At 37.7% G+C, this 13,515-nt stretch overlaps 1 protein-coding gene across 5 annotated transcripts in view; it reads right to left on the bottom strand.

Annotated features, from left to right (window-relative positions):
• The window catches only part of LOC102077190 (C-type lectin domain family 4 member M), a 42,828-nt gene that overhangs the window by 5,570 nt on the left and 23,743 nt on the right, over nucleotides 1-13,515 (bottom strand). Inside the window, exons 1-3 of one of the 5 annotated variants that reach the window (XM_025902455.1) lie at nucleotides 3,975-4,242; nucleotides 3,657-3,752; nucleotides 2,248-2,337 (exon numbers count right to left, since the gene is read on the bottom strand). In XM_025902455.1, the coding sequence (XP_025758240.1) occupies nucleotides 2,248-2,337; nucleotides 3,657-3,752; nucleotides 3,975-4,101 (313 nt within the window). In that variant the 5' untranslated portion in view covers nucleotides 4,102-4,242. Of the gene's footprint in view, nucleotides 1-2,247; nucleotides 2,341-3,656; nucleotides 3,753-3,974; nucleotides 4,264-8,773; nucleotides 8,946-9,330; nucleotides 9,447-9,650; nucleotides 9,791-13,515 lie in introns of those variants that run through there. The other 4 variants (XM_019350729.1, XM_025902457.1, XM_025902458.1 and 1 more) reach the window with 4 other exon arrangements.

Genomic DNA, 13,515 nt, shown 5'->3' with positions numbered 1-13,515 from the left:
GTCCACCCCAAGGATCGGGTCCCCCGACACAAACAGAGTAACATAGTGTACGCTGTTAAATGCCAGGAGGATTGCCAGGATTTATACATCGGGGAAACCAAACAACCTCTAGCGAAGCGGATGGCACAACACAGAAGAGCAACCTCATCAGGCCAGGACTCTGCAGTTTATTTACACCTACAGGCCAGTGGACACTCTTTCAAGGATGAGGATGTACACATCCTGGACAGGGAGGAACGCTGGTTTGAGCGCGGAGTCAAGGAGGCCATTTACGTGAAAAGGGAAAGACCATCTCTGAATCGAGGAGGGGGCCTAAGGGTACATCTTGCGCCATCTTACAACGCTGTGATTGCAGCCATTCCCCAACTCTCTGTGAATGGTACTCATGGCCATTGATCAGTGTTCTTTGATCAGTGGGTTTTGGTCAGTGATTGTTGATCAATGGTCATGGGAATTTGCATAATTATGATTAAGGAACTGACCTCACAGCCCATTGTTCCTTCAGTGGGCTGGTTTCAGTCATTATGCAAATGTACTGTTTATAAGGTTTGGGGAAACCTGCAGTCAGCTGAGACTGAAGAAGTCACTTGGATGAGTGACGAAACGTTTCTCCCACAAAACGCTACGTCCAGATGAACAGATTCAACTTTTGGAGATATATTACAAAAATATGAAGTGATTGCACAAAAAATACAACATGCAAGTAACACAGCTCCTGTGAATAATTCAGTAATGTGAAAAGAAAATCACCGTGCGGTACTTTTGTGTTAAAAGCACCATATGTATGAATGTTTTGGTCAATAAAACTTGAACAGGGCTGTTGTAAGCTGCAGAGACACATATAAGACTGCAGTCTGGCTTCCTGGTCCCAACTCTGTACAGTCATATTTTTTGGGGGGTGGAGGGGTGTGTGTGTTAAAAGATTTCTAGAAATGAGAGCTGGTCCATCAAATGTTGGATGGATACCATTTCACCTAATCACAGGTTTTCAACAGAAAGTTGTGCAATTATTTACAAAGCCCACATAATTTTCTGGACACTCCTCAGGCTGCTTGTCGTTTAAGGAAGACTAAGAAAAACTGTGAAGAAAAGGGGAAAAACAACTAAAGTACTAAAGTGCTCCATAGTATAGTGGTTTACATCTTCACCTAATAAGTAAAAGATCCCCGGTTCAGTTCTTGGAAGAGACACAAATCCTTTTGGGGTTGTGTCAGGAAGGGCATTTTGTATAAAACAAAACAAATTAACAGTTGCTCCCCATCTGTTTGAGTTTTCAACTGCAACATATCATACTACAGCTGTCTTTTTTAATACACTATACTGCCAAAAGTAGTCATTTGTCTTCCTTCACATGGATATGGACTTGAATTATATCCCATTCTTAATCTACGGGGTCTAGTATGATTTTGGCCCACCCTTTGCAGCTACAACAGCTCGAGGTTTGTTTGTTGTTTTTTTGGCGCACAGTGTCCACTCTTAATAACCCCAACGGTGTTCTTTTAGGTTAAGGTCGGGACTCTGTGCAGGCCAGTCAAATTCTTCCACACAAAAATTGCTCATCCATGTTTTTAAAGACTTTGCTCTGTGTGCTTTGGGTGCTGTCATCTTTTAACAAGAATGGATATCCCTAAGCTGTTCCAACAAAGTTGGTAGCATAAAATTGTCTAAAATATCTTTTGCATTGTGCTTAGTAATGTAATACTTGGATCCAGGTTCTCGGCCATAGAAAACCATTCCATAAAGCTCTGTTCTTGAGCTAATCTAAAGGACACATGAAGTTTGAAAGTCTGTATTGATTACCTCTCCAGAAAGTTGGTGACCTCTGTGCACTATGTGCCTGCTCTGTGATTTTATGTGGTCTACCTCTTCAAGGCTGAGTTTGTCATTCCTAATTACTTACACTTTGTTATAATCCCACTAACAGCTGACTGGAATATTAAGTAGCAAGGAAATTTCAAATGGACTTGTTGAACATGGTAGCACAATGGAATTCGCTGAGCTTCTGAAAGCGACCCATTCTCTCAAAACTGTTTGTAGAAGCAGTCTGCATGCCTAGGGGTTTGATTTTATACACCTGTGGCTATGAAAGTGATTGAAACACCTGAATTCAGTGAACACTTTGGTAATAGTATATTACAACTGATATACATTCACTTCCATGACCTAAGAGGAAAATAGTTAATAAAACAAGTATAAAATACAATTCTGAGTACTGCTATATTTGCACATGAGGCACAACTTTCTTACCTAAAAGTTGGGTTTGCAGTTGGCTGTAATTGTTGCTCAGTTTGTTGTATTTGTTCTGCAGCTGCTCTTTTTCCAAAGTGACTGAAATATCTGCTTAGAAATAAAACAAAGCAAAAACTAAAAACATCTACATATTCTACTTTATAAATACAGCCATATTTTTATTGTAAAAATCAGCATCACACATTTTTTTTCTAAACTAATTTTGTTATTCACTGTTACCGCTCTCCTTTAACCTGCATGTGTATGCAAGTGACTAAGAGCATTGATTAGCATATGACTAATAACAAACATGGACAGGTCTGTTAACAGCAGATTAGAATATTTAACATAGAGGATTAAACTACAACTTTAGAAAATATGGACAGATTAAACAACAGAAAAAAACATCTGCCACAAACAGACCATCTGTATCTCAAAAGGAAAAGTATAGTATGTGTAGTATTAAGAAGAGATGTATGAATGATAATGGTGAGTTAGAAGATATATCAGTTTCACAGATTTGATTTTCATGAATCACTAATCACAGGATAAACTGACTATAACTACAATGCATTTCCATTTAAATAACAGTCTGTTTGATGTTGCTAGTTTTAGCCTTATTCCTTCAGGTGCAGCTCCAATCTGAGACTAAATGCTGTGAGAGCAAGCAAAAATATGACCCTGATGAAGGCCACAAGCCGAAACGCGTTGGTCACTCATTAAAGTTTTTCATCTTCCCTCAAGTGTTGCTGGAGTTTCTGCTTTGCGAATTCTTTCATCCTCTCCATGCACCTTGGAAGCAGGTGAAGTTGTGCCAGAAATTTTTGTTTGCGGAGAGCAAGCAAAGAGCAAACATTTTGAATATATAAGGACCTACAGATCCTAATAGATGTTGATCAGGCATGGTCACACTATTTCCCAGTGAACTGATTGGTCAGTAAGCAGTTGCATAGTATATAATGATTTCAAATCACAAACAAACCAAGTGGTACCCCAGTAAGAAGTGATCTACCTTTGCAAGATCTAAAGCTTAAGACTAAACTTGAAGTTATATCATTAAGCTCAAATAATGCTTTATGGTACAGGCTTCAGGAGTCAGATGAGGAAGATGGTTAGCTTAGCATTCTTTAGTGCACTTACAACAATAAAATGACTGTAAAACAATGTTTATGATGATATATAAAGAGAAGATACGCCTACTCTGGTTACATTGTCAATTAAAGAAGAAGAAAAACCCTCAGCAGTGGTCATATTGCAGAAGCAGTGTAACACACATGGGGAAACACTGTAGGGTGGTTGCTTTAAATGGAAATATGAAGTCAGAAGAGGAAGGAAACAATAGCAGACTTGCAGCATCAAATAATGTTGCTTAAAAATATCTAATGTGGAAATAATACTGCCGCCTTTATTGGAATAAAATTCCTCGCGGCGTGTCGTGATTCCAGCGAGAATCAGAAGATACAGCACTCCCAGGCACACTTTAAAAGCTCTGAAACAGCTTCTTTTCTTCTGTGTTTGTCCATCTATAAAGAAACCATTAATGAAGCAGCGTTGACAGACTTTAAACATCATTTTTTCTTTCAATTGAATTAACCTGTTATGACAAATTTACCATAAGGTGACCATGTGGTTATAGTCATAGGAACTAAAACAAGATGATGTGTTCTTCTAGTCAAACTAAAGACCAAGTTGTTTTAAAACAAAAAATACAAACACACGAATCCTGAACATTAGTTTGTACTTACCACCTTCTGGTAAGTTAACTTCCTGGTGCTGCGTCTTCACCTCACTTTTCTCTTTCTCTCCATTTTCATTGGCCCCACTGCTGTATTTCACTCTAAAATGTGGGGCAGTTTCCAGTTCTGAAGACATGTTGAGATAAGATGTCTGACCAAGAGGCACTGCCTGTGTGTTTCTCTGTCGGGCTACAATGAACTGAGCATATCGAGGAACTTCAAGATGTTACTTCAAAATAATGTGAAACACTTAACATGGAGATGATGCAAACAAAGCAGGATGTTCACCACATCCTGCTAACTCTGCCTTCAACACCAAAGTTGTTTCGCTGTTCTTTTCCTCTCTTTGTTTTGTCTCTCTCCCCATTTTCACTCTTTGTCCATTTCTACTTCATCATTTGGTTCTTCTGACAAAGTGCATAAAACATTTTCCTATGTTTCATCATCCCAAATGTACTAGTCTCCTTTATAACAACTGTTGTGCTTTAAAAAAACATGTACGTATCCACATGTGGATACTTCTATCCAAATATGGCCACTTCAGGCTTGAATAAATGGCAAACTTATTAGGACAGGAAATGCAGGACCATTTCATATTTATTTGCAATAGTTACCAGCTCCAGTAAGAAGGCTTGCGGTGAAAACAGAAATATATCGAGGTACCTTATTTCATTTTACATTTCAAGCTTTTACAAAATCTAAATGTGCCAGAAAAGTATTTTAGCATTTGTTGGAAGTTTAAATGTGTGATGCAAACACTGTATAAAGAGTTATTGAGTCAGCTACAATGAAGTAAGAACACTGAGGAAGTAGAGACTTTGTGACACAACAAAACGCTTTCAGAGTAAACTTTTGTCAGTTGCATTAGCTTTGAAACCACCAAACGCAGCAAGGTGCTGTTTGCTTATCACTGTTCCCCCTCAGTAGACCTTTCTGTGGGGAACTTGCACCTTTTCCCCTGTGTCTGCACAGGTAACCTAAGTAAATCACCAGTTAACCTATGTAGGTTAGTTACTGGGTTAACTGGGGAGTTAACCCAGTTAACCTATGTAGGTTAACTGGGTTAACTCCCCAGTTAACCTATGTAGGTTAACTGGGGAGTTAGTCATAGGTGTAGCTGTGAGAGTGTGGGGTTGTCCATCTCACTGTGCTGGACTGGTGACCTGTACCCTGCCTCCTAAGCTGGACAACTGGGTAAGAAAACAGATGGATGAATCTAACAACATTTGAAATGATTAAAAGTTCAGTTAAATAACTTTTAAATGCTGGAATTGTTTAAATGAAGAGAGTTTCATACTGAATTTCTGGTGTAGTTTGTGGTTTACACATTTGAATTACATGCACAAGGTCACTGGTTCAGTTTCAGTCTGTTACTGGGATTCTCTTGAGGTTCCTGAACAGAAGTTGAAAATTAAGGTACTGGGTCTGGGTGCAGTTTCCCCCTCCAGGGGCAAGGGTACCTAGACCTGGAACTTAGAGTACGCTTGGGGAGTGTGATTGTGTGTACAGCGTCTCTTTATGTCTGTCTCCACGTTGGGTGAGTGTTGAGTATTTGCATATGAGAGCATGAAGGTGGGAATGGATGTTTGTATCTGTGTGTGCCTGTTGGTTTGTGTCTATGTGTCAGGTCGGGTATCAGACGCCACCTCTCTGGGGACATCTCAGGCCCTCCAAGGTATGGAGGTCTATCTCCCCCCACCACTCCCCCTGCCAGTGGCAGACGCCCTCAGACATCGGTGCATTGGTGGTTCTTTGTGTCCGGGGATGGGCGTCCAGGTACACACCGGCTCACTCCTGGTGGCTGCTTGTCGGGGCCTGGAGCCTGGGGCTCGCTCGGGCCACTTCGGGGTGGGGTGCCCTCAGCCTCTCGGCCTGGGGCTCGGTCACACTGGCACAACTGGCTGCTGGCGGAGCTCACGGGCACGTCACTGCAACCCCCCCCCCGGCTTCTGCTCCGCGGCTGCTGAGTGACCCCTCATCTGGGACTCTCCTCAGCTCTTTCTGGGATAGTGGCGCGGTTGCCCCTCTGTTGGTCTTCTTTGGCTCCTACCTCAAAGCACACTGTGCACTGTCAATCTTACGTGCTGTACAATAATATTTAAAATTTAGTATTTACTGTTATATTCACATAGATCATCGCAATGATGTTGTTTATTATATTGCTCTCTTTTTCTTTGCTTGTTTTCTCTTTTTTCTTTCTCAACAGGTGATCCAGGTGATTGATATATGTATTTGTTGTCTGTTTGTTTTGTTGGTTTTTGCCCCTTATCACCGTCCCTCTTCCCCGCTGTTTTTCTTTCCCTCTTTTTTCTCCCTTTTTTTTTTCCACAGTCAAGTCTGTCCCATGTTCAGCAAATGAAAATAAAATATACAATAAAAGCAAAGGTGAATCAAATAGACCAATACGGCAAGGCTGGGATGGTCCATTTGGTAAAGTAAATCCGTTGGGCATCTTTCTTTGCCTTTAGACAATAATTCTGATGGCAAAAGTACCAAACGGGACGGGCAAAAAAAAGAAAAAAAAAGAAAAGAAAATTAAGGTACTTAAACTCCACCAGATTTGACTGTATGGTTGGCATTTTTTTAAATAACATTTATCTAATTTATTTACAATATGTACTGTTTAATCATGTGTTATGAATTCAATTGTAAGACACATAGAAGCAGAACAGGCTTTTAAAGTGTCTCTCCTGCCTTTCCTTCCAATATTAACAGTAGAACAGAATATAGAAAAAGGGCACAGAGGAAAAGGGCACTACAGCTTAGTTGTTTCCCCCTCCTTTGTCCTCCTGTTTCCCCTCCCTCTCCCCTCCAGAGAGGAGTTAAACAGTTTGATGGCGTGTGGGACAAAGGAGTTTTTAAGTCTGCTGGTTTTTGACTTTGGGAGAAGCAACCTGTCGCTGAACAGACTCCTCTGGTTGTTTATGACTGTGTGCAGAGGTTGTCCAGCATTGTCCATAATGTCCAACAGTTTCTTTAATGTCCTCTTCTCTGTCACTATCACCAGTGTCCTGCTTCATGCTGACCACAGAGTCAGCATGGTTAGTCTTTCCAGCCTGGATGAGTCTTTTTTTTTTTTTTTTTTTGCTGTGCTGCTCCCCCAGCACACGAATGTAAGTATCCACTGGCAGCAATATTAAAAAAATAAGAACAATTCTTATTGCTTTTGAAATGGATTGAATCGCTACAATCCTTTTAAACACAGGACTTACCATCTCATATGGTCAGAGTCCTAGGTAGGTGAATTTCCTCAGAAGCCCATTGTAATCTAGAGAAGCTCACCTCAATTAAAGTATTTTATAGCGCTTTTACTTCCAATCTTGCAGGCCTGCTTTTAAATCATCAACACACAAAATATCACCCCCAGAGGGATGATACCTGGTAGTGTTCCCCCCCACCCCACCCTCCTGCAGTCACTGATTCTGGCTTTAATTAATAAATGATGCTTACATGGTCTAAAATCAGACTTAAGAGTCACAACCTTTGTTCATTTTCCCCAAATAATATTTACTGTTTGCCCACAAATGCTCCAGAATATCACACAATTCTGGAAAGTGTGGGGCCAACCACCATAGTTCCACCTGCTAAATACACAGAGAAATCTCCCCCCTTCTTTATTAGCAGCTGCACATTTCACACAACACAAATGTTCAAAATTAAAAGCTTCCTAAACACTTCATATCAATATTTTATCACTTGAATGTGAATTTCTTCCCCAGGTCTGTGCTTTTTTTTTTTTTTTTGCGTTTTTTTAAATTATTTTTCATTATTATTTACTAGTGTCAGCAGCTACAGTCTCAGCACACAATTTATTTTGTGTGTTGAAATCTTCTTCGCCATCAAAGCAGTGCATATTAGGCCAGTTGAATCAAATTCAATACATTTTTTTTCAAATCAGTTGAATTTTATTTATATAATGCCAATAAAAAATAACAGCCATCTATAGTGCTTTTTACATTTTAAGTCGACGACCCTATAATAATACAGAGAAAACTAAAGATAAAACTAAAAATAAAAAAATCATATGATACCCTTTGAGCAAGCACTTTGGCAAAGGACAAACTGTTATGACCAGTTTGAGGTAAGAGTAGCAAGAAAGGAGAAAAGACACAATGTGGAAGAGACAGAGATTAATAACCATCATTATTAGGCTTTTGAAATTAATCAGACAGATGGAAACAGAGCAAATCTGCTTCAATACATATGTATCTTTATGAACCTTTTTCATTCTAATGGGACCATAGTTAAAGAAAATAAGATCATAATGTTGGATTCACTAAGACTTGAAACTGTCCTGTCACCATATATTTCTGAAAGGTTTTTATGGACAACATGTCTAAAGGGTTCATAGACATTTAATTGCTCACGTATAGTACTTGTACCCAATGACCCCTAATTAAGCGTTAGAGAAAACTGGGTAGTGAAAAATCCATAATTACCCTTCATTATTGCAACTGTACACACACACACACACACACACACACACACACACACACACACACACACACACAAGAAGAATTAAAAACATTTTAATAATGTAACTGTTTTGAAATCTTAAAATACATATTAATCAGCGATAATCTTTCATGCATCTTTAGAAAAGAACTCCATTTCTTCCCAAAACAAATGATCAATAAACTAATCAAGCAATAAAATATTAGAATACCAAGTCAAAAATATGACCATGAAAATGATCCATTGTGGTAAAGACAGGAAGTAGCTCACAGTAGAACAAAAACATGAGTAACAGATGACAAACCTTTATGAAATTTAACACTGATGATGTCTAATTGAAGTTGGAGAACTACTTGGATTATTCAGAAATTTTAATTTTACATTCCTCTGTCATCAGTCAAAAATCATTTCTCACAGATCCAGGTCTTAGATACATAAGAATGTGATCGTGTCCATTTTCCATTAATCTCACAGCATACTGCAGAAAAACCATGACTGGGATCCTGCTGGTATGGTGCCCAAAACCTGTTGGATAAAAAAAAAATATATATATTAAACTAGACTAAAATCATATCTATTGTCACATTCATATAAATATGACTCTCTATAAGCATTTCCCAGATTTCTGTCACACTTGACCTGCTTTAGACTTTTCTCTGAGAATCATCACGTACATTAACACAGTTTTCAAGTATTTTATGAATATTAAATCTTCATGCTCTTAAATCTTAGAATAAAAAGAAGGAAGAGCTGACTCCCTGCTGTTTGAAACTATTTTCTCAGCTGTTTCCTCTTTTCATTATATTCGGTTGCTGATGTAATGTATTGCCATTCTGTCTTCCAACACATGGAGGTATTAAATAATAACTTTGACACCATTTTGGTTTTAATTTAAAAGAAAATGTCTCACGCCTCTGTCAGCAGGGATCCATCCACCCATTCCCATTCATGATTGCCAGTTTTCTCTTTATAACTGGTATCGAGACCAATCCAGGAGTCTCCTTTCATATTCAGTTCAATAAATTCCTAATTGAAAACAGACATAAATATTTCGGCCAGTCGTAATTCAGTACTTCTGTTGTAGTAATATCATGTTGTGAATTTGTCTGAAAGAAAAACTAAATGAGATGAAACATTTTCATTCTTCTCTTGTCTTTTATAGAATAGATAGATCAATAGATGGTCAAAAACACAGAACCTCTGGCAGTTGCATCAAACAAACACACCCACCTGTTCCTCTTTGTTGTTTATGATCACCAGATCAGCTCCTCTGGACTGACAGTCTTTCCTGCTCTCAGGCCAAGTTTTCATTTCAGTGGATTTAAAGTAACAGCTCCTTCCAAATTTGGCCCAATCGACAGGACACATCACTTAAAGTCAGACACATGATTCAAAGACAGATTTCATGTTTTTAATTCTTCTTGCTTGTGTGTATTTTGGCATGTGCAGGTAAGTAAACACTTGGTAAATACTTGGTGAATCTTAATGACAGTGATAATAGATGCAGATCCAGCAAAAAAAACACCAGACTGTAAAACTGCACTTGTCTCAATAGAGCTTCTATGAGAACAAAAAAGGTCATAGAAAATCAGAAAAATGATGAAAGCTTGTCATCCTGTTGGTCTTATGTAACAAAATAAAAAAAGGTTTTGACTACATTTTGAGGATGGGGTTCTTACATGCTGTTGGACTCCAAACTCTGGTTGCACACAGTCTATTTATCAAATTGTTTTTCCTCAGCTATTCTTACCCCTAAGCTTAGTAAGAATTAGCAAAAGTACAAAATTCTCTACTTAAGAAGAAATACAACGGGTGGACGGGGCTGTGGCTCCCCACACCCTCTAACAGATCATTACATGTAGGAACCTTTTAAAAACAAGCGCGTTCATGCTCACAGGTGTACACTTTCTTGGCTGCTACCTCAAAGCACATGGTGCGCTGTCGATCTTGTGTACTGCACAATAACATTTAATATTTAGTATCTACTGTTATCTACTGCTAGCTAGTTTATTGTGATGGTGTTGTATTTATTATGTTGCTCTTTTTTGTTTGTTATCTCTTCTGTTTTTTTCTCTCCATACAGGTGATCCAGGTGTTTTGTTTTTCTTTCTTTCTTCCCCCCTTTCTCCCCATCTCTTCTCCCCTCTATTTTTCTTTCTCTCCCTCTCTTTCTTTCATTCTTTCTCCCTTTCTCCATGTCTGTCCCGTCTGTAACAACCGAAAATAAAATAAAATAAATACATAATTATAATAAAGGTCAATCAAATGAACCAATATGGCGAGGCCATGATGATCCACTTGGTAAAGTAAATCTGCTTGGCATCTCTCTTGGCCCTAAGACAACAATTCTGATGGCTAAAGATCCAAATGGGACAGGCAGAAAAAAAGGAAAAAAAGAAGAAGAAATACAAATATTACTGTTAAAAAAATACTCCAGTAAATGTTGAAGCACTGATTCAACTTCTTTACTCAAGTACAAGTTAAAAAGTACAGGCTCTGAAATGTGTTGAAAGTAAGAAAGTAAAAAGTAGCTCTTTGGAGGATGTTTCTAATTTTTGTGCAAAGCTAACTGAACCAGTGTTATATTAACATAATGAAAAAATAATATCAATAAATAGGAATACAAACTTTAATCTAATTTTAAAATTCTAATTATACACAGCCTGAATCAGAAGAAAAAGAAGGAAAATAAAAACTATATATGTATTTTCTGTTGCTTACAGGGAGAATGTAGAGAGTGACTTTGCCTCTAAACAGGAAAAAGTGTACAATCAGGGGTTAAAGTGGATTCAGCAAGTTTGAGGATCCCTAAAATTGGTTGTAATGGTTCAGTGTGGGGAAAAGAATCATAACTCATAATATTTTCTATAGAGAGCTCCAGTAGATTTTCTTAGTGTACAGGCTGTGGTCAGCTGACCTGCTATTCTTTGTTTATGTACACAACTGAATTCAACCAGATGTCAGCAGATGTTTCATGAGTTCTCCTGACTGATTTCCATCGTCTACACTGATAGTACACTGTTCATACTGTCTGTTTTCTAGACAGTATAACGGTGGTATGAAGGCAGAATTCAGTCAATGGATCTAAGCATTATCTTTATCTGAGAAATCTTTTATTATATAATTCAAATTAATCTAAAATGATAACTCAATATGAAGAATGTGAATAAAATTGGAGTTAATTGAAAAAGGATCCATTAATTTTTTGCCTCATTTATTTTATTTACTTATCTTTTCTCCTTGTTACTATGTGGAGTGGTATATTCTGACTGTAAATTTGTTGTTTGGTCTGAGTTAGGACCAGAGATAAATGTTAATGTTAGTTTGTTCCTTGATTTTTGGTGCCCACTGGCAATATAAGTTGGATTGTAGATAGGGGGCAGGGTTTAATAAGAATATTTTCTTCTTCCTCCTCCTTTTCACACAAGGTTGCAGTTCTTTACTGATAGAAAGTGTGTTTGGTTTGTCTGAAAGAACTAACTGTGGAAACTGTTGTACCAGGTGTGAAATAAATAAATAAATAAAAATAAAATAAAAATAAATCTCTGCTACAACTCACTCTGACCATGAAACCACAGCCACTGTGTACCAGTCACACACAGTACAGCAAACTAACCTGTTTACAAATACCAGAGTATTTCTTTAAATAATACAGTTGGTTTACCTCAGTTTGATTTGCTGCATGTTTTACAATATGAAAAAAATATAGTGTCACGTGAACTAAGATTCTATAATGGACTTAAAATATGATATGATTAAAAGAATCACTGGAAAATGCTTCCAGATGATTTTTAAGTGAACATAACTGAACATAACCTCCTCCTTATAGTTTTAGTTTTCAACTTCAGACTCAGTGTGTTGAAGGGCTTCAGAGTAAAATTGTGTCTAAGAAAGAATATTTTTTACTGATGTGCATCAGGGAAGACTTTGGATACAAAAAAAAAAAAAAAATTCTGACCTTCCAGAGGTCCAAGGGATATTCCAGAAATGATGACACTATTTTTTGGAGACTTGATTGTTTAGCAGGTGTTGCTTTTATACTCGTTGATCTCTAATCTGAAACTTGACCTGTTTCCAAACACATTAGACTCACAGCATAAATTACCATGGCAATATACCCCAGTAAGAAGTAAAGACCTGTCGTAATACAAAAACCCAGGCTTAACCCTGAAGGTACCTGGATAAGGCAAAATCCTGCTCCTTGCAGTACAGGCCTCTTGCCTACTCTACACCCAAAAAGGAGCAAGTCGTTTGCTAGTAGCACTAATTGTTTTTGTGAGTAGCCTGAATGGAAGTTGTATTTATGATTTTGTTTGTTTTGTATTGTATCTTAAGTTTTAACTTGTGTAACTTAAGTTGCATAAATTAATAGCACATAAACATACAAATCCAACCAGTTAAGTACAGTCAATGAATTAAAAGGTAGAATAATATTCAGACAAAACATTTGCAGCCTCATTTAACTGCATTTAAGTCTTTTTAAACTACCTTAAATTAAGTGAGAGCAGTTTTTTAACTTTTAGTTGATTCTGCAGCAGGATAAACTAGTAGTTTAGTAGTAGTAGTAATATACCTGTACTGTTTTTGCCCCCTCTCCAAAAAAAATAAATAAAAAACACGTCCAAAAAACAACAAAAAAAATCATCAAAACTGCTCTAATCTGGTTTTCTTCTTCATGGGAAAACCCATTTTTCATGACTGTTCATAAGAGTTTAAAAAATCTGAATTTTAGAATTGGGATCCAAGAGAAAGACAGAGCATGCCAGTTTTTTTTATATCATATTATGTCTGTGTGCATTACTTACATAAAATCAGTATGGCAAGAGTTTATGGCTTCTCTGTTTTTCACAAAGAAAAGACAAAAAAAATTCGCAATATGTTAAGTAACAGCACAGCATCTCCAAATGTGTGCTTCTTTTTCAATCAGGGTGCTTTCAGAGCATCTACCAGGGCTCTAGACTAACTCTTTGCCACGGTTGCACTGGTGCGCCAAACATCTTAGGCGCACCAGTGCAAAAGATAAACCGCATCGCTTACAGCTGCAGTTTTACATGTGTACTTTTGGGGGGAAAATTGCTGTCCATACAGACAATAT

Source organism: Oreochromis niloticus, linkage group LG22, assembly GCF_001858045.2.
Source record: "Oreochromis niloticus isolate F11D_XX linkage group LG22, O_niloticus_UMD_NMBU, whole genome shotgun sequence".
NCBI classification, from domain to species: domain Eukaryota; kingdom Metazoa; phylum Chordata; class Actinopteri; order Cichliformes; family Cichlidae; genus Oreochromis; species Oreochromis niloticus.
Note: the sequence above shows the minus strand (reverse complement) of the source record. Positions and strands in the feature narration are given on the sequence as shown.